Source organism: Manduca sexta, chromosome 3, assembly GCF_014839805.1.
Source record: "Manduca sexta isolate Smith_Timp_Sample1 chromosome 3, JHU_Msex_v1.0, whole genome shotgun sequence".
In the NCBI taxonomy this organism is placed as follows: Eukaryota; Metazoa; Arthropoda; class Insecta; order Lepidoptera; family Sphingidae; genus Manduca; species Manduca sexta.
Genome location: NC_051117.1, coordinates 8307326 through 8333513, shown reverse-complemented (window position 1 = coordinate 8333513; position 26188 = coordinate 8307326). Strand labels below are relative to the sequence as shown.

General features: G+C 37.9%; 1 protein-coding gene across 3 annotated transcripts in view; it reads right to left on the bottom strand.

Moving 5' to 3' along the window:
• LOC115442953 (microtubule-associated serine/threonine-protein kinase 3) overlaps positions 1-26188 on the bottom strand; it is an 86278-nt gene that overhangs the window by 44293 nt on the left and 15797 nt on the right. For all 3 annotated transcript variants that reach the window (XM_037439455.1, XM_037439449.1, XM_037439454.1), the window contains exons 2-3: positions 4094-4179; positions 2019-2093 (exon numbers count right to left, since the gene is read on the bottom strand). In XM_037439455.1, coding sequence (XP_037295352.1) covers positions 2019-2093; positions 4094-4179 — 161 coding nt within the window. The remainder of the gene's footprint in view (positions 1-2018; positions 2094-4093; positions 4180-26188) is intronic.

Sequence of the window (26188 nt, the reverse complement as noted above, 5' to 3'; positions counted from 1 at the left end):
GCTTCATAAAAAATTACAAAAGATCAAAAACAAACTTTCGAATTTACATTAGTATTGACAAGGATTTATTAATACACAACACTTAAAATTCGCAGAATTCGAACTTTCTTGCTTTCTTACAGAATACCATGACGAATCGCTAACATTTCGTTCGGCTATTAACAACGCAATCAACATAGCCTTTTTTAAATTCACTTTCATCGTAACCGGGCTATCCACCGCATTATTGATACCTTTCAGCGCGTCTAAAAGAAACCACTTATCACGTGAACACAATATAAACAATGAGTCATGGCCTCGCGTGCCAGCCCTAGCAGACCGCAGGCCGGCGTTATGCAACGCGATGAGTTTTGAATTACTGCGGTCCCGCGAAGGACGTTCGGTAAATCTTGTATCACTACTGTATTACATTGTTTTCGTTTTGTTTTGTTTTCTAAACTGAGTAATAAATGAGACGTTCGCTTGGAGTATTAATAATAAATAATATAATAATAATAAATAATACCAGTATATTACTGTCGTACTTCTAGGCACGGGCATCATCTATTATGAGGGATTAGGCCTTAATCCACCACGTTGGCCCAGTGCGGATTAGTAGACTTCACACACCTTTGAAAATTCCTATAGATAATTTCTCAGATATGCAGGTTTCCTCACGATGTTTTCCTTCACCGTTAAAGCAAACGAAAATTCACAAAGAATACACACATAATTTTTTAAAAAGTCAGAGTGCACACAACCCTGGGATTTGTACCTGCGAACATTCGTCTCAGCAGTCCGTCCCACAACCAACTAGGCTATCGCCGCTCACAGTATTGTAAACTTACATTTTATTTGTGATAAATAAATTCTACATAAATGGAAATCAGCAGAAATCGGGTTATAATGAACCCTTCGGCACTGCTGCGAACATTCCGGAATCATAATATGATAGCTTAGCAGACGTTGATATCTATTTATCATATGCAATCATGTTGTAGTAAATTAGATGTCATTTCATGATTACAACTTGAACATGTGACCTGTGTTTGTGTTATGATACGTGCTGACACGAAGTAAACATTATAATAGCCACTGCAAGCGGAGTATAACCTTACCACGAAAATAAATATGCTTGGGGACGCCATTTTGGCTTTTTCTTTTTAACATTGTCACCAGAATTTATGTTTACGCGAATGTTAGACAAATTTTCGGACGACCAATACCTCAGTCCCCTCCGTGACCATGAAGGCTGCAGTCTTCGAAACGTCGGGAAAAAATAATATTATATAAAACCGCGATAAAATCCGATAAATACTTTCATTTCATTGTCACCATAAATTACTTCCATATTTTACCATAGTAGCGCCAGATTTTTATTTCTTGGTCAGGTTATCTTTTGGAAGAGCGGCGAAGACGTGCGCTTTTAATACACGAGTATTTCTTTCTATACAAAGAAATTAAAATACGTTCTCCCTAACTGCATCAGGTCTAATGCGCGTATAAATTTATTTATAGAGTGTTTAAACAATAAGAACCATTGCAAAAAGTTAGAGATGTGATCTGTGCATCACACACAAACCAAATTAGGTTCATAATGTCACTTTTGAATAAAAGTCACTGCATAGTATAAAACAAAGTCGCTTTCTCTGTGCCTATGTCCCTTTGTATGCTTAAATCTTTAAAACTACGCAACGGATTTTGATGCGATTTTTTTTAATAGTTATTTTTTATTTTATTCAAGAGGAAGGTTTATATGTATAATAATAACATCCATTAAATAGTGGAGAAATACTGTTATTTTGTTATATTATACCCGTGCGAAGCCAGAGCGGGCCGCTATGTTTTTATATACAACGTTCACAGTTTTTCTGTAGTGTATTTAGTATCAGCATTGCACCCGTGCGAAGCCGGGGCGGGTCGCTAGTAAAAAATAAAAAAAATGCATTGGAAACGCGTCAATAGCTATTCAAAAACATCGTTTGCATAGGACATAAAAAATTGTCTTCTAATCCAAAGCCCCCAATTTCAGTACTCACCACGAGTGAAAGCCTGTGGTGCGGGGGCGGCGGCGGCAGCCTGGACGGCCGACGCGACACCGCGCACGACTCTTTCTGCGAACAACATTACCATTAGCATACGTATTGGGGTGACATCCACACACTAGTTCGGTTTCCTTACATTAAGGGGACTCGCACACTTAACAGATCGGGTTTCTTATTTTAAAAAGCAAAAGTAGTCTAAAGAAATAAATGTTTGTGTGCGTCGCAGTAAATTGTATTGTATTGTATTCTTTCTTTCTTTCAAATACAGCTTTCAATATTAACGCGAGACAAACTACAGATCTTGGATTAAATCTCATATTTATCTATCTTTTGCTCACGGATCAGCCCGCGTGATAAAGTTTTTTCGATATAAAAGTCGCGCTATATATTTCCCCGGGATAAAAAGTATCCTATGTCCTTCCCAGGGTCATAAACTATCTCCATACCAAATATCATCAAAATCGGTTCAGTAGTTCAGCCGTGAAAGCTTAAAACACCGACAGTTACTTTCGTATTCATATTTACTTATAATATAGATATAGGGACGGCAGGAATGACGCACATTGTTAGGTATAATAAGCCAATTAAACCGCTGTTGTGCATTACAATCTACAATTATACGTTTAATAAAGTTATTGACAAGTTTATGAAACGCGTTGCGCAAGAGCATAAGTATTCATAAATTAATAACATTATCTACATCTTACTGTCAACTGGGGTAAATCAATAATGGTTATTTTGAATTAATTACTCAGTCATTTAACTCTTATCTAATTGGTAAGTACATTTCTGTAAAATATTAGTGATAATCATTTTTAAGTAATTTCATTGATCCATCAGTGTGGTCGACACAAACCAGTTGCAACCCTGTTTATTGGTTCGACCAGAGTGAATGCCTCTCCGAATTTCGGACAACAGCCAATCTAAACAGAGATCAGCCAGGTACGCAAGAGATATTACAGCACAAGTGTGTCCGCAATACGCAGGTGCATTTTCTATTCCTTCACTCTCATAGTCCGGTAATAATATTATATCTCCTGCGTACCTGTCTGATCTCCATTGAGATTGGCTGCCATAGCCGAAATCGGTCAGGAAGGAATCAGGGAACATACATACATACAATAATTTTATATACATGGATAGATAATTGAGTTTAAACTAGTCTAAAGTAGTAGAAGCTTGCACAACCCGCCCACGTTAATATAAATTCTACGAAGGTGTGCCGGTTTGTGTATCAGCCTTTTGTTACATTTACATTAATATACATTTGATCACGACTTTGGGTTTCCCGTACTGAAGGATTCCATATATGTGTGTAATTCTAGTAATCCTTATTGTGGTTTTGGGTTGATTCCTAAAATGACATGGTGTAAAATGTATATTATTATCCTCTTTGTATCCGAAATGAAAATCAATATCTACCTACTTCTCGTTCGTGTCAGTTAATATTGGCTCTTATGCTAAGGCCACCATAGTCCATAGGCATTATTACGGTAGCAGGTTTATTTTTAGCCGGCCTGGTGGTCATCCGGGGCGCTGAATCTTAAAGAGCCAAGGACCCAGACAGGGAGCCAGTGTCTCAAACTTGAATATCATTTACAAAAGGCCTGCCAGAAAAAAAAATTGACATGTCTTAACTCTTACGGTTGTTACGCTGACAAGAGTTGAAACACATCGGACTTTTAGGTGAATGCTTTAGGCGCTCGCAAAAATTAAGTGACAATGTTAAGGGCAAACCACTAACTCGTTAAGACCTCGGCTCAGGACAGTCACTGGGAAAGGATGAGACATCAACGATTAGGAGAAAACTGTTGTGATTTAAAACTTCACCTGAAGAGACGACTTCATCTCATCAGCCTACAACTGTCCACTGCTGAACATAGGCCTCCCCTAGAGCGCGCCACGTTGCTCGGTCCTCCGCTTTCCTCATCCAGCGTCCACCGGCGATCCTACGATTATCGTCGGACCAGTAGGTCGGAGGTCGGAAGAGACGACCATGACGCTCGATTGAGTAAAGCCGACCCTACTTTAATATACAGGATCTCGCTTTAACACACAGTGATACTCACGACATGCACTGAGAGCGTCGGCGCCGACTTGCCCAGCGCCGATCTTCGGATGCGCACCAAGTTTGTTCTCGAAGCTTTGCTGGCATCTGTAACAACAAACATTACAGTTAAGAACTTCGCATAGATACTTGTGAGGGGATAGAAATGAAAATAAAATAGTGAGGTTGAAGCTTGAACAAATCAACAAACGTTAAGTAGTCTATTGGATGACTACCAGAGCGAACATGGTGCAGTTGCTCATAGTCGGATATTTGTATCCGGGTAGGGACTACCGTGCACGGGCTGTAAACCCACTACAGTGGCTTCACGTAAGTGTCACGGCCCGGGTCACGCTGTGTATATCCAGTTCAAGCAGGCCGACATACTTGTGACGATTGCCGAGAGGTAACCAACTCTCGTTAATCGACATTCAGTCTGAACCCATTTCTTCGCTTACCATAAGGTGATCACTCTGCCATACTGGTACTTATAAAAAAATATGGTAGACAATAAAAAAATATTGAAAAACAAAAATGTAGGTCGTATAATGCTCCGACTTGGTAGACCTATCATTGTAACATCTACATCTACTGCCAAGCAGCAGGGTACATGAACTGCTGTGTACGGTGACGAAGGACACTGTATAAATAAAGCTGACGCTTTCATCCCCTAAGGATTACACAGAGAAATTAATACAGCCACACTTGACCGTTTTTTTTTTGTGCTTTTAATAAAGAGACGAACTTGCCGTTCGCGTGATGGTAAGCGATACGATCATAAACAGTAGAAACACCATTCAACACCTTCAATGACAAAGTACTGTTTGGTATTCCACTGCGCTCGCCATCCTGAGACATGAAATGTTAAATCTTATTATGCCCAGTTATAATATACAAATCCTAATTTATTTATTTATTTAAGGACCTCCAACGAAGGTTTTTATACTATCGCAAACACGAAACACTATTACAACGCGAAATGTCATCTAATTTGTATCGTTAATGAAGTAGATCATAATCCAGGATGAACGGAGATCAAACATGAGATTAATCTCAATAAATCGGCTAAGGGCGCGTAAATGTCACGCGTAAAGGTCATGGGACGGAAATAGATACGGCGGTGGGCGTGGGTGCATTTCATGCAGACTCCAAGGTTTGGAGGATAGATAGGGATAATCATCCTACCTCTGCTATGTTAAATGACGCCTATGTAACATTTCATAAAGTACTCTTTGGTTTTCACACAATGTTACTGAAAATATCTATAATCCTGCCTCGGTGGCGTAGTTGAACGGCAGCGCTATGAGGTCCTGGGTTCGAATCCCGGGTCGGGCAAAGTGATATTTGGGTTTTTCTGTTCCAGTATCAGCCCTGAGTCTGGAATTTGAGCTCGATATGGCGATAGGCTCGCCCCCTATCACATCATGGAACGGAACATACTGGGCGAAGGGTGCCCTGGTTGCGCCTCTGCATACCCCTTTGGGGATAAATGCTTGATGCTGTCTGTATCTATAATCCTTAGCATATTATCTAACCTTAAATCTAACACTGCTGGTGCCGCTTTGCTGGTAGGATATATTTTATATCCGTCCGGATAGCGACCACTGTACACAAGTTGTTAAAACCCATAATGTTAATACCCATGTTAATACCCATGTTAATACCCATACCCAAGCCATAGTGGCTCACGTAAGTGTGTTGCGTTCCTGGATCAGCCTGTGTATATCCGGTTCCAACAAGCCGGCATAATTGTGTCGACTGTCGAGCTGTAATCATCTCTCGTCAGCCGACATTCTACTGAACCCCAATCCACTTACTATCAGGTGCAGTGGAGTCACTGTGACGTATCGTTTAAAAGAAAAAACTAAGTAGACTCCGCAAAGACTATATTGACTATAAAATTTAAAAGCACTTCTTATTCGTCCAATAATATTGGATGAGTAATAATATGGCGATAAAAATTAACGACTTCTTCCGATGCGCACATCGGGTTACCTTCGCGTTTGTACGAGAAAATAAAAAAACTTGATGTTACAACCGAGACACTCAAACGGCTGTATTATGAAATAGAAATATAATATAGATTCCACGGGGAATCTTTGTAACTCATGTAAACAATGACGTAGCAAACAAGCAATTTTGAATAAATATTCTAGAACACAAAGCCTTGACAAGTTTCGTGTTTTGTTGATTTAACTTACCAAATATTTCAAGTTATTTTTCCCAAATACATAAAATAACATACAATGTTTCTTCAATTTGGCAATTTGCTCTAACATAGAACCTAAGATTTTAAAAACGCACACAAGTTTTGCTAATCTGAAAATCGAACTCTGAACTAGCCAATACGCGGCTGACACGCTGCCACTTATTAAACATAACATTTTCAGCAAGGGACCCAACTTCACAACCGAAAACTTACATTGGCAACATTACCAACGCCTTGTTACGAAACCCCGGGGAATACTTTACCACAGGGAATAACTGCAAGGTAAACGCAAACCGCCACGTTAGGATTACCTCATCGGTGCGCGTTTCGGCAGAGGGCGCGGGCCGGCGCGGCTCACCTTGCCTACTAACCGAATTCACAAATGGGTGGAGCTAGCGTTTCCTGGATATAGTTGTACAATTGTTAGGCATATAACATTTATTGATATTAATACTAGATCTGTATATACTGTAGTATTGCTGAGCATGGGCCCCCTCTGAGAGGGATTAGACCTTAGTCCACCACGCTAGTCTATTGTGCGTAATGGCAATTAGCTCACAGTGAAAAAACTTCACATACCTATTATTTTTTATGTCTATTAGTTTTGCCGACAAATCTACTCACATGAAAATTCCGTGAAAAAAAAATCATACAGCGTCATTTCTGGGATAAAAACTATTCTGTTTTGTTTTGGCCTGTGCCAAATTTCGTCTAAATCCATACAATACGTTTATTTCGATACAAATCAATATTCATCCATCCAAATCAATTCAATCCATCAAACATTGCCATACCATCACAATATTAATTGACTTAGTAGAAAGTAGGAATTTTATTCTAAAAAAAGGACTTCCAGACGAAACCGCGAGCGCAAGCTAGTCCAAACATTACAATAAATCATTCATCGCAAAACAAACACGACCGTGTATCGATCATAATGATTCATCATTTAGTGTTCTGAAACGGCACAAAGCTGTCGACTTCACACGGAGTGGCGCGGCCTCGCCCGCCGACCGAAAGTATCGGGGTTCATCAAATATTAAACAGTTGATAGACTTCAGTTCGACATAAATTCGCTTTGAACATTTCCCTTGTCAAGAAACTCATTCCGGTCCATCGATATGTATTATGTACTACGTACTAGATTTGGCGTTCCGAACATTTACTGCGTTCAACTGAATTCAACTGCAATCCATTCAAACTGACTTTCGTATGGACAATATTGACAACTTGTGGTTGTGTACGGAGTGTCGCTCATGATATCAGAACTCGAGTCTAATTGTAAATTTGGATTTGAATAAAAATTTTGGCACAATGTTAACAGAGGTAAAGATGAGTATAATAATAATAATAATATCAGCCCTGTATTATATACTTGTCCACTGCTGAGCACGGGCCTCCTCTACTACTGAGAGGGATTAGGCCTTAGTCCACCACGCTGGCCTAGTGCAGATTGGTAGACTTCACACACCTTCGAAATTCCTATAGAGAACTTCTCGGATGTGCAGGTTTCCTCACGATGTTTTCCTTCACCGTTAAAGCGAACGATAAATTCACAAAGAATACACACATGATTTTTTAGAAAAGTCAGAGGTGTGTGCCCTTGGGATTTGAACCTGCGGACATTCGTCTTGGCAGACCGTTCCACACCCAACTAGGCTATCGCCGCTTACAAAAGGATGGAAAGATGAGTATGCGGTTTAATTTATTATTATCAAAATAACCCTGTATAGAACAGCAGCGAGAAAACTATATTATTTTTAATGCTAGGCTACTTCTTCCTGCGTACGGACGCGGGCGCAGACACGGGTAAAAGCTATGTTAACATAAAGCTTTAAACCGAAAAATGTATTTTCATTTACAACATGAACAATAATGAACAGTCATTTAATAATTATAATTTTATGCAAATTATATAATTAATATGCGGTCTCATTATAATTATGCTTTAAGAAAATACAATAATGCATTTTAAGAGTTAAATTAACATATTAATATTACATGCAATAAATGTTCGAAATATACTTTATTATAAAAATCTGATGGTATATTGACAAGTATCTAATTTTATATACATGAAGTGTGGAAGGCTGAGGTTCGAACTGGATAAAATCCAATAAGAAATTTATTACATTATGTGATTGATTGAAAACTTACTTTAATGTTTAGTCCTGCACTACGCTAGCAATTCAAATATCAACTGCCATTACTTATACTATAACAAAACATAACTACATATTACGCCTTTATCCCGAAAAGGGTAGGCAGGGACGCAAATAGTGCACCCACATTCTGCCCCATAATGAGACAGGGGGCGAGCCTATCGCCATATCGGGCACAAATTCCTGACTCCGATTTAATACTGTGCAGAAAAACTCAATATCACTGCTCGCCCGGGGATCGAACCCGAGACCTCAGCGCTGCAGTCGTATCATAATACAACTATGCCTACGAGGCAGACATACTGCACGCATTTTGCTGAAACAATGCTTTAAGTTTAGTACATATTCAAAACCAAAATTCTGAATAAAATTATATACATTTTATCCCGTAAAAATATATCAAATTACTGGGTTTTATTGGAGGGAAGGCCTTTCAGGGCCCGCACGCAAAGTCTAGTTATACATTATATGTCTTTTATTACCTATATTCGTCATCACGAAATTACTAAACGACCCTACGTACCAGCTCTGAATAAAACCGGTGATAACCCCTATAGAATGAACAAACACCCCTAAACACGTGATATTAAAATATGCAAAACGCCCACTCATAAATCTAGAGCATCCGCAACCCCCTGCTCTCCCACCACCCGAAACAATAAATCCACCGCCGCTCATTTTAATTCACGTCAAATGTATGCGAAACACCCGGCAGATAACGTATGGCGCTAACGTTCGAGAAGCTGACGCGAATGCACCCGAGTGCGGAAGTGTTTATGTTATTTGATCGGTGTAAATGTTCCAACAGGCCGGCATTATTGTGTCGACTGCCGGGGGCTAATCATCTCTCGTCAGTCGACATTCTATTAGACCCCAACTCCACTTACCATCAAGTGCAGTGCAAAAAATAAATGGTATAGGAAGTTGGTATACTGGGACGCATTTGAAGCCGATGGGAGGCGAGACGTTTGTCTGCACATTCTGGTCACTTGACGACCAAACAACCTCGATTGTACGTCAAATGACCCGTAATGAACTCCATTAGTAGCATTTTACGACAGGCAGGGTTGACCATGGCAGCATTCTTTCATGCCCGTATTCCATAGGGCAGAAGTGGTTTGTGTAGACTTGTAATAGTATTTCTGAAGCCAGCAGTTGTGCGAGTGTGTGACATTGTAGCCAATGGAATTACTGAATAATGGAATGTCTTATGAGGAAACCGGGTGGAAGGAAACGGTGCCGGGCAGACTGCTACGATTGAAAATTCTACATTATACAACTGCTTAGGACTAGTCAATAATATTGAACGAGTCACTCGCAAACCATCTATACTCATACATGTATAAAGCTGAAGAGTTTGTTTGTCTGAGCTATTATTTTAGAAATTACTAAATCATCTTTAAATATTTTTTTGCACTTATAGGAATCTACATTGCTCCTGAGTGCTGAAAGCTAATTTTTATCCCAGGAAATTATGTATTACCGCGTGTAAAAGTTTTTACACGAAAAACTGACACGCGGCCGTAGCCGCATGCAAAAGCTAGTTTGGGTATAAAAAGAAATGAAAATAAAAACAGTAAATAATATTTAATATTTTAACATCTGTACTCTCATAAAAATGAAGTTTAAGTCGGTAAAGAATATCAAGAAAAGAAGATATTTACGTACGCCGACGACGTAACGAGATCGCAAACATTTCGCAAGTTCATAAAGTGAAACGCATTGTATAATTCTTGATTACGGATTGTGATAGAATCGTATAGCACGTGTGTGACACGGATTTAAAGTGGGTCACTTGATCGTAAGTCGTCATAAACAATCGTAATGCTAAGGAAGTTTCATTTAGCAATCATCAGTCTTACTTATAAAAATTTCGTAAAACTATGCTTAGTTAAAACACAAATTTACTCGATCTGCTGTAAGTCAAAACCCGCCATATTGCCTCTTAATAAGGTTTAAACTAGGAACCCGGTGATGTTTTTGACAGCTATTTAAGCAATTCTTAACCACCTCTTAACGCTAAAACAAGGTTCGAAGTAAGACTGCATATATGATATATTAGGGCATGTTTTTAAATCTTAGCCGAAGTACGAAACTGCCACATTAATGGCGAAGGGTCCATATTATAACTCGATTCCTGCCTGCTTCCCTTTTGTAATTGATATAAAATCTAATTATACATTAGAACGATTTGCAGACCTCATTTATGCATATCATTAATACCCTATAAGTAATGTTGGGTTTACTTTCGGAAAATTTGACCCTTCGCAACTGTGCCAATTCGATCTGTTTTTTTTCAAACTGGTGGTATCATGGAACCAGAGACAGTCTATTGTTGATTTACTCAAAACAGAACACTCCGCACTGCCATTTGCAAAGTTTTCATAAGAGCAAAGCTACGTCCTCCAACTTTACCGCCATAGTAGTTTTCTTATATTCTAAAAGCGAAAATGTATGATGCTTGGATGTTCTGAGAATAAAACAGTTCAAATGCCCATGATGTGATGCTCCATGTCCGATTATGATATCAGCTACTATTTACCCCGGAACTAATCTTTTTGGTGTATGGAACTGCGATCACAACACACTTCAAAACAAGGAATCACCATTATTCGAACCCTCAACACCTCGACACTCATTACTAAACAACAAGCCCGTGATATCATGAATAGGTTAGCATATAAAACGGAGTGCCACGCCCTCGGAGCCCCCCGGCCCCGCCAGCCCCGGTCGCGCCTTGTAAATGTTTATAAATAAATCCGCAATACGATAACATTCCGACTGGTTTGTTTTTGTCCCGCGACGTCGGTAAGGGATGCATTACTGATATTACGTATCGATCTAATCGGAATGAAAAATCGATTTTATATAGATTTTGTGAATCGATTTAAACCTACATTTTCCATTTATTTTACTTGACTAGCTCGCGACTTCTCTTACGTGAAAAAGCACAATTATCCCCGAAGGGATATGCCGAGGCGCAACCAGGGCACCCGCTTTTCGCCAAGTGTGTTCTGTGTTCCCATGATGCGATAGCGGGGCAAGACTTCCTCCATATCGGGCACAAATTCCAGACTCCGGGCTGATATTGAGCAGAAAACCCAAATATCACTTTGCCCGACCCGGGATTCGAACCCAGGACCTCAGAACGCTGTCGTACCGCGCATGCAGTACAACTACGCCACCGAGGCAGTCAAGTCGTCAGGCAACATTAATTTAAAAATCGATTATATATTCTCAGATATAATTGTGACATCCCTAGCCGTTAGTGTATACTTCTTACACCCAGTTGTTTCTAATACCAAACGGTTTCTATATAAAGTATGTAGTCCAAACTCCATTCAGACCGGCTCTTTCTCCATAATACCACAGTTTTTTTCTTCGCAGAACTTTTAATCAGTGTTTGACAATAGTTTCTAGGTCAACAAAGTGATTTTATTCGATAAGGGTTCGTTCACAGTTCGATATAAAGTATATGTTTATGATTCGTATAGATTATTTGAATGTGCTTTTAGCTTCCATTTAATACCAGTGATTCGTGTAATAGAACATCATATTATATTATACTAGGTGTGCCCGCGGCTTCGCACGCGTGGTAATCAGTGTGTCAAAGATTTTCCCGCCTAAATCGCGACCTACGAGATTTTTTTACAATCTTGCGACCGCTTCAACAGTAATCGTTATATTTCAGTCAATTTACATAAAACCGTAATATACTATCAACCTAAACCTTCCTTAAGAATTGCACTACATTTTAGTAAAAACCGTATTAAAATTAGTTCAGTTGATTTTGAGAAAATCGATCACATACAGATACAGCTTTTGGGGACTTTGTTATATTAACTATACATATTAATGCATAGATACTTTAAAGGCGCTTACACACGTTCCAGATTGTTTCGAGTAATAAACGCCACACGTCTCACTCAGCATTTACGACTATTATTTTATTTTAAATAGTGCTCTTATACCAATGATAACACTGAGGAAAATTTTAATAATAAACTTACTCCTTAAAAATTATCCAAATAAATCTACAATAAGTCATAATAAAATTATATTGATCTGCAGATAGCTACCGGGATCGTTTATAATCCCGAGCTTAATCTTCCCTCTCAAAATCCGCGTATAATTAGGCCCGCTCGCCACCACGTGACGTCGCACGTGTTTTCGACACGTTTCGGGATATTACATAAAACCACGCGAACACGTAACACTAGTGTTGTCTAGTTGAATAATTCAGTCAGTTTATATTATATTTTATTTATTAGGTTTTCCAGCTTAACACTACGATTATAATAATAAAATATAACTTATAGTATATGTAAGCCCAAGTTAGGAAAACTCAACATGTGTATAATTTGATTTAAATACGATTTCAAGCGCAGTAAATTAAACTAACACAACATCGTAATAAAATATGCAGGCATGGAAGCATTAAGTTAACCTATGCCAGCCCATGCAAGTCTTGCAAAGTTTAATACATATATTCAAAAAAAAATAACTCACATGAAGAATAGTTAAAAATTGTAAACCTATTATTACATATTTATTGAAAACCTAATCGTTAGTGAAAAAGCGTTTAATATGGCCTACTGAACGTGTGACGTCACATATTTTTGCGACATATTATTTGTTCGTTTTATGGTATGTAGGTTTACATTGTAAGGAAATCTATATGCCTAAGAATTTTTAAAGATATGTGAAGTTTGCCAAGCCGAACTAGGCCAGCGTGGTGGACTACCGACTAAGGGCCAGGCCACGAAAGCGGGCTAAGCGACAAGCATTGTGGCAAGCGGCTCAACGGTGCTATTTGCCCTGGTCTCTATCAGGCATCCTTCCTATTCCTCTGTATATCTGTCTCACTCAGTCATCACTGCTCAGAAAACCGCTCACGGTGGATTTCGTAGCTTGACCCTAAGGCCTAAACCTCTCGCTTAGGAGGCCCGACACAGTAATAGGTCAATAAAATGATATAGAAGTGATTTTATGATTTATTTTAGACACGCATAATAATATTTATACCCAATCTTTTCGCTGCCTTGAAGTAACTATCTACACTAATTACCTTGATATTATTATTATCTCAAAACAAAAACATCGCCCAAGCCTATCCTAGCCAAAAACATTATATTTTGTTCCAACATTTGATCACACAACACTCAGTATTGTCCAATGTCTAGTTAAATGACTCATTAAATTATAATGAACCGTAACGCTACTGAATTAGCGTTGAATACGGCCCACGCGACACGTGACGTCGCACGCACGAGACATTTTTGAACACTAACATTTCACACGGGTTTTTATTAGATTACTTTTAGTATGTTGTTTAGATCGAATTAGTCAGTGGAATGAGAGGTTATTACAATCTTTCTTCTACATTATCTGTGACTTATAAGATATATTTACATAATACAGTGTATATTTTAACTTCCATTCTATTCGCATTTGTTTTTTTATCGCAAAATGAATTATTAAACTATTTAGGTTTTAGACAAGTATTTGGCATGTTTGATTGGTATACATAACACTCGATTTTGCCTGCATCTCCGGCCGTGTGAAAAAGTTCTCTAGCATAAAAACTTGATTAATAAAATCGGGAGTAATATATAACTTCTTATTAGTGAAGGAATTTTCAAAATCGCTTCAGTAGTTACAAAGATAAGCCCTTACAAACCAACAAACAAACTTTTCCTCATTATAATATTAGTATATAGGTAGACATACATTCCTTGCTTTATTACACGGAATACATACATATCCAAAATTATACACATATACAGACATGCATGCGCACGATAGCCATGTTAGTTTTAATACATATGAATGTAGTATGGCCACGTACGTCATATACGGCCCATAACCATAAACATCCTTATTAAGCTAACTCTATGGACAAATTGGTATCGTGTCACGCCTGTTAACGGCTACTTTATGATTTCTTATATGCTGTGTAGGTTTAGACTAGTTTTTGCTAGCAGCGCCGCTTGTGAAAGTCCCTCTTGGTTAGGAATTATAATTTGCACATGTGTCTCTCAACATATAGTTGTTGTGTTATTGCTGAATGATATGACGAGCTTGTCGTTCGCCTGATGGTAAGCGATACAACCGATTAACAGTAGAAACAATATCCACCACCTTGAATTACAAAGATTTGTTAGGTATTCCACTGCGCTCGCCATCCTGAGACATGATGTCTTATTATGTCCAACAGTTACATTGGCTACAATGTCCTTCAAACCAGAACATAGCAGTAGCAAAGCCAAAGCAAGCAAAGCCAGGAACACCGCCTGGTTTTATAATATTTGTCACTTTAGTATTTATAAAGCTGAAGAGATTTTTAGTTTGTTTATTTGACCTAATCTCAGTAACTACTAAAGAGATTCAGATTTTTTCACTAATAGGAATGTACATTATTCCTAAGTGCTATAATCTTCTTCACGCGAACGAAGCTGCAAGCAAAAACTAGTAAATGCATGTAATAAAGACATGAATAGTTAGAAAATCTTATAGCCGTCTGGATACTAAATAAAGCCAAGTTCTAACTTTTCCCATTAATAATAATCATTAGAAACCTCGTGTAGAGAGCTTGTATTCCTTGTTCAAGTTGATAATTAGTAGAAACATGCGGTCCACACACAACGGGGATGTTGCGATGTGGACCGCATGACCGCACGCAAGCGAAGGAACAAGAGGGTAAAAGAATCAAATTAAATTCAACCGTGGCGCACATTGAAGATGAGATCTATAAAGCTGGTGGTAGGATATATTTTATATCCGCCTGGATAACGACTATCGTAAACAACGTGGTAAAATCCGACATAGTGGCCCACGTAAGAGTGTCGCGTTCCGGGATATGCTTATGTATATCCGGTTCCAACAGGCCGGCATAATTGTGTCGACTGTCGAGGGGTTATCACCGTTAGTCGACATTCTATTCGGCCCTACTCACTTCCCGTGCTTGTATAAATAAAGCTATTTATGTCCGAATAAAACTACTTTTCGAATTTCATCGCTGTTTCTTTTTTATTATAATTTTCTCCCGACGTTTCAAAGACTTTGCAACCCTTCATTGTCACGGGACGGACTCGGTGCGAAAGTTTTATTTCAAAAATAGATTTATGGATCTCATTTTCAATGTGAAACATTAGGGCAAACATAAAAAATCATTAAACTATTTTTGACTAATCAAGTGTTAAAAAAATATTTATACACACCGAAGTCTACGTTAATTACACAAGATTTTAGAACCTACCTACCAGGGAAAAGACAGTTTTTGAATTAAGAGTTCCACGTTTTTACTAAATCGAACATAGATATAAGTTATTTTATACATTTTATAATATTTTGTGTGCAGCAAAAAAAAATAAAAATTTAGTTTTTTTTACAAAAGCTTAGCATATTGTAACTTATAAGATTGTACAGCGAAAATATCTGGAGATTATTAAAAATATTCTATCACAAACTGCAATAAAATCGGTTCCGACATTGAAAATAGTTTTATCTACAAAGTGACCTATGTGCTAACCTAACCTTGTTCCAGTGTATTGTGCATGACCCAGTAATCAAATAACGCTTAGAGCATCAACAGTTGCCGAAACATGTCCCCTAGTTCAAGTTGGGCCCCGTTATAATTAATCAAGTCAGACCCTTGTGGAGCCTTCAACAATTTCATACAATATATGAATATTCTCTAAAGTAATTTTAGAGAATATTCATATATTGTATGAAATATGTGACCTACATTAAGCGGATCGTATGTTTAATACCTTGGAGCTTGGACGGGATCACGATCCTCAGTAAAGAGAGGTCCAACTGAAGAGAGAGAGATGTTTAATACTAGCTTTTGCTTGCAGCTTCGTCCACCAATAAAAGTTTCTCCGGGATAAATATTTTCCTTTGACAAAGACCTATAGCACACGGGAGCAATGTAGTGTCCTATTAGAGAAAAAGTTTTCATAATCTGTCAAGTAAATCCTGAGATTAGCGCGTTCAAACACTCTTCAGCTTTATAATATTAGTAAAAATTTTGCATATACAAAAGCATAAAAATATGATACTTCAATTGCACGAATTTGGCCTTCAATGGCACGACCTCTTTTGGCCCGTTCCAGCATTCAGACTCTGGAACTCAGCGCAGTAGTCGCACGCCTTCTACCGCACGATCTCTTTGGGCTCGATCCAGGATTCAAACCCTAGACCTCAGCGTGATAGTCGCACTCGTATCGTGTATGCATTAACGCTACGGAGGTAGTCATTTTTCCATTTACCAGAAGTTCATTTCTTAGCCAACACCCTTAAACGTCATCTAGCAGAAATCTCTACGTACTTATACAAGCATTCCATTTTATACGAATTCTCGAGTTGATATATATTATGATACATTTTCCACGACCCACGCGATTACAAAATTGCATATTTCCATACAAATTCAAGGCAATTTTCATATGTAACGCGTTACGTCTTTAATGCTTTTGATGCCAGATGATTGTTATTTATATTGATCGTATATGAAATATTACTTTGAAGTGAAAGCATAAAAATACAGAGGTTAGTTGTACCCACGACTTCTTTATGGAATTATATTTGCATTATTTCCCACCAATCCTCTCATGCTTCTCAATTTTTAATTCACTATACTTACTAACAAACATATTTAAGAACTAATAAAACTAATAAAAACTTTTTCGATTCAACAAAATATCCAACATCGTATGTACTTATTATTACATCACTAGGTTTACTAGAATTTCTTTTACAAAACTGCTTGAAAATCCGCACGTGAATTACGAAAAAACCTAATATATTAACCCATCCACACGTCCCGTCAACTAACGGATAAATCAATCCGCAGTATCCCTTTCAATATCCCAGTACCAACAGGTGGGAAAGCGTCGCGACTCACGCGTGGAAATCGCGAAAAATAACAAAATATTTTGGACGCGCGCCGAGCGTGTCGGCCCACGTTCGCAATGTCGGCATTGTGAAGATCGCGACAGGGCCGGCTCAGGGAAAGCTGCTTGGGTCTTTAGGCCCTAGAGGGGGGCAGTAGCTTGATGCATTTTGACTTGTATATCAATCAATCTTCGACAGGAAATGGTCTATGCCATTATATATAGATTTTGATGATAAAAGATTTAGTTATTTACACCTAATAATAAGCACTTATTAATTTTATGTTTTATTTTAATCTACGTTTTAATAATGTTTAATATTGTTTTTTTGTTCTATAATTTTTTTTTATTTTTATATTAATGATAGTTACCCCACATTGTTGCTATGGAAAATTTCTGGAAAGAACTGTGTGAGAAAATAAATAAATAAATTTAAAAACAATAACTAACTGATATTCCTGTAGATTTCTCTTTTGTTATTCTCTCATCATAACAGCTTTATTGACACGGTCAACTAGTTATCGCAGATATCTTGCAACTTCTTCACACTTGATACAATATACTACTTTAGCAACAAATATTTCTCAAATGTGATTAAAAAAAATGCCGTCAAAAATATTCCCCCGGCGCCTGGGTATGTAAAGCCGTCACTGGATCGCATATTGCCGGGGAGACTGGCGTAGGTTGCACTTGCGATGTTTACGCGGATACTCGGTTTATTTCTGTGTTCCTCGATATAGATATAGTGAAACATAATTTTTAAAATAGACTCGAAAGGTGTGATATAAGATTATGTATTAAATGAGGATTCGGGGTCAGTAATGCGGCATTTTAATGCGGCAGAGGGATAAACAGGCCGACATAATTGTGTCGACTGGCGAGAGGTAATCATCTCTTCGTGAGTCGACACTCTAGACCCTACTCCATGTACAGTAATTGCAATGAGGTCGCACTGACGAGCACATACAAAAAAAAAATTGAATTTTGCATACATAGTCATTAATAGCCCGGCTTATCTAAGTACTACTAGCATAAATTGAATATTTGGATGGTTCTTAGAGACACATAACCTACTGAATAGAATTAATTGAAATTTTAAACATAGATAAACCAAGTGGATCATGCAGGTCAGTATTTATTTTGAAAATATGCACACAGTTCTTGCGGTACATTTAATCCGGAAATTCTTTTACTCGGTCAAACATAAACTCATTCAGTATGAATCCCACGCTTTGCTTCAAACAAAGACTATAATATATTATTAAACACAATAGATCGGTATAACAACTTTCTCACAGTGTTTATGGCTCGCAGTGAAGATCCATTCAACAAAACGTGTCAGCTTCCAAACTAAATAATTCATGTTGTTTACGATTTCAGTTTAATAGATGGAGCAAGGAAAGACTAAACGGGTTGAGACTAGGTTCAAATTCCTTTAGACATGGCGAAATTCAAACGGAATTAATAATGTTTGGAATAATCATGAGGCAAAGCCGCTAATAACTGCATATACAGAGTCATTTTGATATTGCATTACTAAATAAAACCACATACTTATCCACGTGACAATAACACTTTACAATAAGTTACTTGAGCCGTAGATGTAAAATAAAAAAAGTGTAAGTTTCGAACAAAATAAATAATATTAATAAAAAATTATTTTAATTTTACTCGCCCTAATGCCACTACTTCTACTCTAATAGAATTCGTCATAGCGGCAGAATCATACTTTCAGTCAGAAATACACTCACACACACGCCATATTCGCATTAAACTAGAAAAAATCCGAAAACAAAACCAGATTTTTTTGTGAAAATATTGGTTATTAATGGATGATTTTGGCACAATTTTGTCAGCAAAGGTGAAGACGAGTATGTGCTTTTATTAAGTAACGCAATGTCAAAATGACCCTGTATAAAACGCAGAGTAGATTTTTATTATTGTAATTTAGGTCATAATTTCAATGAAAAATTATGACATAAAATTCTAACATAACATTCAAAAAGTCACTTTATTAACCTTTCAATACAGTTTTATACTATTTTCCAACTACCTACGTCATATAATTTCTGTTTCTATCCAATTGTTCATTGTTCCTATTGTCACAATTGTCATCGGCCCGGCCCGGGATTCGAATCCAGGACCTCAAGCACGGTAGTAGCACTCGTACCGTGTACAATTACATCACTGAAGCAGTCTTCTGATAAGATGTTAAGTCTCGTAATGCCCAGTTACTCTGGCTACAATGTCCTTCAAAGCGGAATACAACAGCGAATTCACGCTACTGCCTGGAGTATAATACAAAGCGTATAAATCTCTCCCTAGCACGAGTTTCGCAAGACGTATAGTCTCATAAAATATTAGTCTCATCGGCCCAGACTTGCTGACTTTTACCATTCCATTATTTATACATCTACTTATAACTGTTCAGTTCGCGCTTGCGCGTTAGCTAGAGAAATTTCTTTGGTCTAGAAAATTGCTCAGCGACCTTAATAATCAGATGCAATGGTTATTTACAAAGTTAGCCGAGTGAGAAAGGTTTTAATAGAAGTTAATATTAACATCACAAAAAGTAACGATAAAATGAAGATGGGCAAAGTAACTAAAATAATAATTGTTTACGAAATGTGACTTCTCAAGTCACAACATCGAGTTTTATTAATTGCATGATAACTATTGTTGAATAACAAAAGAACAGTGAGAAACTACCATTTTGGGGATTTAAACAACGTTTCCCTAGTCCTTATTCTTCCAGAAAGCAGACAACACAACCATGATTCTATTGTTCTCATTTCAGTCATGGATTTATTCGTAGTTTAACAAAAACAAATAATGGCCTTTTACGTAATTTTACGAACAGTCGTCTCCAATTCCTCCAATTCCTAGGACTTCTAGAGAATATAAAGAATGTTGTTGATCACAGAGAATTCCTATAGGCATCATCGTGTCGAATGTATCCGTGAATCCATTAGGTTACATAAATCGCGCCAGTTGGCAAATACGCAGACGTTTTCATTGCTTACAAATACTATAATAAAACTAAACGAAAAAATATTTACACATTACACATAATCTTATCTAATATTGTGAAGATGTTTGTTAGAAGTAAACTCAGGAACCGCTGAACGGATTTGGATGAAATTTAGTATACAAATAGACAATGTCCCTGACTAACATATAGGCTACTTTTTATCCCCGAAAGTATGTACACAACAGGATTTTGCTGGATAAGGTCGCGTGCGAGGACTGCGTAGTAACACTTAGTGTATATCAGAAAGACTAGAAATAAACAAGTTTTTGTATGAAGTAACAGGAAATGTTATACAGTAGAACGCTAACTTTCGAGAGACATCACTGGCTCACTATTAGAATATGTTAATTTCTACTTAAGTTGAAAAAAATAAATGTAAAATTCTAATAACTCATGTTTCCCATCTTATTTTTACTGAAAAGACATAAAATTATGTGATAACATAATTAATTTGTGCTAAAAAATAAAATAGACTAGTGAGCCAGCGATGTCGCTCCCTTGTCAACATTTTACTTGGCTGCAATTGCGTGCACTTACCGTCGAGCATCATAGAGTAACGTACTCGGATAAAAAGGACTTCAATGGAAAATGTTTTTATGAAGGGAAGTCGATGTTCAGTATTAATAAATCGTTTTTCTTTCTTTCTTTTCTTTTTCTTTCTATTAGACCAGAATCTGGAATTGAGCGCAGTAAATGGCAACGCTCGCTTCCTATAGCATAGCCAGCCAAATGTCCACTCTTCTACTGTAAATTTGTAAGGTAACATAGCTAGCGAAATGTGAGTGTTACAACTCTGCCTATCCTTGAAAATGGAATAGAGCGTGATGCTACGTAAGTAAATCTCATTGACCTACGAAAAATGCGCTTTAGTTTTATACGATAACAACCCGGCCGATTAATACTTTAGACAAAACAAATCACAGTGAGATTCAACGACTTCTAGGGTCATGTCACGACTACAAGCATGCTACGATATCTTCTCCCTGTTCTGATTTTAATTCAATTTAGCTAGTCATATAAATTTACTGACGTCATCTGTGCGTAGAACCATACTTGTCAAGTACAGAATAATTCTGCGAAGAAATTGTGAGACATTTTGATTAACTTTGTTTCGACGAAACGCTTGCTTTTCTCAGAATCAATGACAGTAAGGTACGATACTTTCTATTTCATAAACAACATCGCTGTGTCATAAACAAACCAAAAATATTTGACATTAATAATACCGCAAATACGTCATACATCACGCCCTCATTTAGGGCGGCCATTTTCGCTATGTGTGTTCCGTCCAATGTAATAGGGGCGAGCCTATCGCCATATCGAGGACAAATTCCAGACTCCGGACTGATAACAAGCAGAAAAACTCAAATATAACAGCGCGACCCCGGGAATCGAACCCAGGACCTGGCACTGCCGTACCGCGCAAGCAGATACAAAGCAAAAAAACTAAATACAACTTAACCCGATCCAGGACTCGAACCAAGTCAGAGCGGTGGTCGTACCGCGCGCACACAACACCACCGAGTCAATAATACCAATACAGTAATTAATCACAGCATTCAGGCCAAAAGCCAGAGTAAACAATAACACGAACAGAAATCGAACCAGCAATCAAAACATGTTGCACGTTACGCAACGGTCGCGTCACGGCGCGCGGCGCACGGCGGCCGACCGGCCGACATTGAAAACGTTGCCAAAACGCGAAACACGCGGCGGCGGCTGGGGTTGCCATCGTGTAGATTTCACGGGGAATTAAATGTAACAAATTTAAATCGTGTAATATTAATTCTATACTATTATGTATAGCTGAAGAGTTTGTGTGTTTGAACGCGCTAATCTCAGGAACTAATAAACGGATTTGATTTTTTTCTCGCTAATAGAAAGCTAAATTACTCCTGAGTACTATACATATTTACGTGGGCAACCATTTGATATAATATGTAAAAGTTTGTAAAGATGTTATAAACGAACACTTGCTGATTTTTAATGTATTTGAATAAAATTTGCCATCCATATTTTTAAGAAATTTCTATTTCAATTCCTTTAATACAATCTCAAGAAAAGTTTACCAATATTTTAAATCATAAACAGCCACAGGATATCGTCTACTGACTATATCCTTTTTAAAAAAAGCAAATATACAAGATAGTAAAAATCTCTTTCCTAACGAGGGAGGTATAACACAATACGTTGCTCCCTCAGCCCCACACCTGGCAACACTCGAACTGGCGAACTACAAAACAATTGTTGACAAACTTTACGCTCACAACAGGCGCGGTACGAGCTATTTAATCTATCTGCGGCTAGTCTGTAAGAGTTGATATACGATCTCGACTACAGTAATAAAAACTCATCACGCCTTTGTCCCCGAAGGTCTAGGTAGGGATGCAACCGGACACCTACTTTTCACCATGTGTATTCAGAACCATAATGAGATTAAGACGAGCGAACGCCAATCAAGCACGAATTTCATACTCCGAACTGATACCGAGCAGTAAAACCAATACCACTTTTTCAGATCTGGTATTCGAACCTGGGTTCTCATTGCGGCGTACCGCACACGCATTACACACGAGGCACTTTCGAAATCGATCAGTAGATTTATTATTGTTTATATTTCTATAACTCGCTAATATAATACCAAAATTTTTGATACACAACAGATAGTGCGTCAGATGATCTTGAACAGTGATGGCGAACCAATAGCACGTGTCAAAACAATTCGGGCACGCGAGTATTATGTCAAACATTGTATATTTATCTTACTTTGGGCTTCACTTCTCTCAACATCAGGTGCAGTGATGCCATTTTGCCGAGTCCCGTTAAAAAAAACACATTTGGGTCATAAAAAAGTCGCTTAAAAGGGGCAACTCGGATAAACAAAACCGACTCTGGATGGCACGTTACAGGCCATACTTTTTTTTTATATTTATGGCACCTTAACAATTAAAGGTCCGCCATCGCTGATCTGGTGGCGGTCGCCGGAGTCCGATGGATGAGGGCGGCCCAGAACCGGTCCCTGTGGCGCTCAATGGCGGAGCCCTATGTCCAGCAGTGGACGATTCCCGGCTGAAATGATGATGATCGCTGATCTAGAATCTAGATACACAAAAGTACAACCCCGAAACGAAACCGTCCGTGTGAACTCCTGCATAAGCCATTGTTTACCAGTTACCACGTAGACAAAGTATAAACCTTTGGAGGACGAGATGCTTTTTACCACCACTTTTTCTACCATCCCAGCTTGACTAGAAGGTCACGACTGATGGCCGCTCACGACTCGGCTAATTGACTGATGCATGCAGGATCGTATGGTCGCAAAAAATCTTGAGTATACAGGCAATATATTACACCTATCGTTCCGTTACTTTCTCATCTTCGTAAGTCATATAAAATATAATTTTACACGCATTATCATAATACCAGGCTTGTATTTTATACTATCCCACTGCTGGGCACGGGCCTCCTCTTCTGCTGTGAAGGGTGCGGCAGTTGGCCTAGTGCGAGTTGGTAGACGTCACATAGCTTCGAAATTCTTATGGAGAATTCTTAGATATGAAGGTTTCCCGCGATGTTTTCATTCATGAACACTCATCATCATCAGCCGCAGGATGTAAACAGCTGAACATGGGCCTCACTCAAAGATTTCCAGATCGACCTACTGGAAGCGGCCCGCAGCCAGCATTATAGACATTATTTTATAGTAAATAACAATAACAGTTATTAGAATTTTTCCGATATATCAATACACTTCAACCTATCAGTCCAGAAACTAAGCATGAAATAAATATAACAAAACATTCCCCTCGGCATCGATCTCGCGCCTTCCCGTCTCAGCCCGCCGCGCCAACGCAACTGTTTACATTAGATATTTCGCAACCCACGCGTCCATCAGATAACGCCCGTCTGTCTGTATGTCAGTGCGTCGCGACGCGTGTCACATACAAACGATAATCATTTGAATAATGTGGGCGCGACTGTGTTGTTGCTCCACACTGCTTTCGATGTGAGGACTTTCTTTTTTTGAGTTAGGGATATGGGTTTGGGCTATTGAGACCCTGGGATATGACGCACTCTTAATAAAATAATGACCTATTCCAAAATTGTTAATTTGTGGGACTTGTCAAAAAACTCATTTCCGTTAGAGAGCTTTTTTTTAAGTTGCTATAAAATTGAACTTGTTAAATATATGTCAAAAATGAAACCTATAGCATGAAAAAAAAGGAAAATTATAAAAGTCGCAAACAGAAATAAGTTTCTTGACGATTCCCCCAAATTATCAATTTTGGAATATGTCATTATTGAATTAAGAGAGCGATGATACGTTTTGCGAAAAATAGATTTACTGAAAGTTATCAGGGAATGTTAAAAAAATATAAATGTATTTATTTTGTATTGGACTTCAAACAATGGTTAAACTTGCATCGCTATACATTCGACCCTTACTAAGCGAAACTCAATTAAATCATTACATTATAATTTACACTACATCCCATGACACTGTATCAAACATATAACAGACCCACCACGGTGTTATGACCTTACAACAAAAACCAATACCTTCTAATTACCGTAAATTACAAGAATCATAAACATATGCTTGTAAACGTATCCTTGTATTACAGAAAAAGTAAATTGATAAGTGTAAAAAAAACGTAATTACCATACCTGTTATGTACTTAGCGTAAGACAAGTTGATTTATGTACAGTTGTGTTCTCAGTGCGTTCAGAAATGGACAAAATCAATTATCAGTCTAAAGTGCAATCAACAGTGCTGGGACAATAATGTAAACAAATACCTACTTACTTATTTTTTATACTGACATTGCAAAGTGACCCCAGTGGACCTGATGGTAAGTGAAGTGAGGTCCAATAGTATGTCGAATGACGAGAAGTTATTACCTCTGGGCTATCGACACAATTATGTCTGTTGAAATCGCACATACACAGGCTGATCCGGAAACGAATGAAATGAAATGTGTATTGTATTTTGTGTAATTTCAAAGTATTACATAGCAAAGCCAGGTGCAAACTGAGGGAACAAGTTGAAATTTTAGTGACGAATAACAACATACTCTAATTTTATAACATTATAGTTGAAATTGCAATTACAGTTGTAACAAAAATAAAGCTTCACTTATCGGTATGCTTCGACAAACCTAATTACACCGCTGAATAATAATTTTACCACTCTTTTGTGTAGAAATGTTAAATCGTCTCTTGCTTTATCATTCCACTAGCAACCCCTTACAACTAGATTAGCTATAACAGATAGTAAGTTATTAAAAGTGGGTATAATACGTTTGTTTACATTTTTGGCATGAAGCTTGTGATTACACTGTACATCGATCAATGTAGACAGCTACTATTTAAGGAGACTTATTATGTCGGCATGTGGCACGGTCTGAATTATTACAATTACTGAACGAGACGAGTATGGCACTCGTCTGATGGTACTCCAACAGCGGTGGTGCCAAAATTTTCAATTAGCTGTGGGAAAATATGGAATTAATTTCTTATATTGACAACGTTAACTTTAAAGTAGCGTCGTCAAAATAAGTCTTTTATTGTCTTGGTCAGACTATATTAGTAGAAAACCGTTGTGGCATAAGTAATAAATACGCTAAACGCTTCTGTAAGGTAAGGTGACCAAATAAAAAGACACCTGGATGTCTGTATCTATTGCAGGTCCGTACATACTTACTTGAAGCTCCACCTTGCTTATCGTTAGGTGCAGTGAAACAATTTTGACAAACTCTGAAAAAAAAATATGACATTGTCAACTATGCTCCTAAATGGTAATCAAATGACTACATTA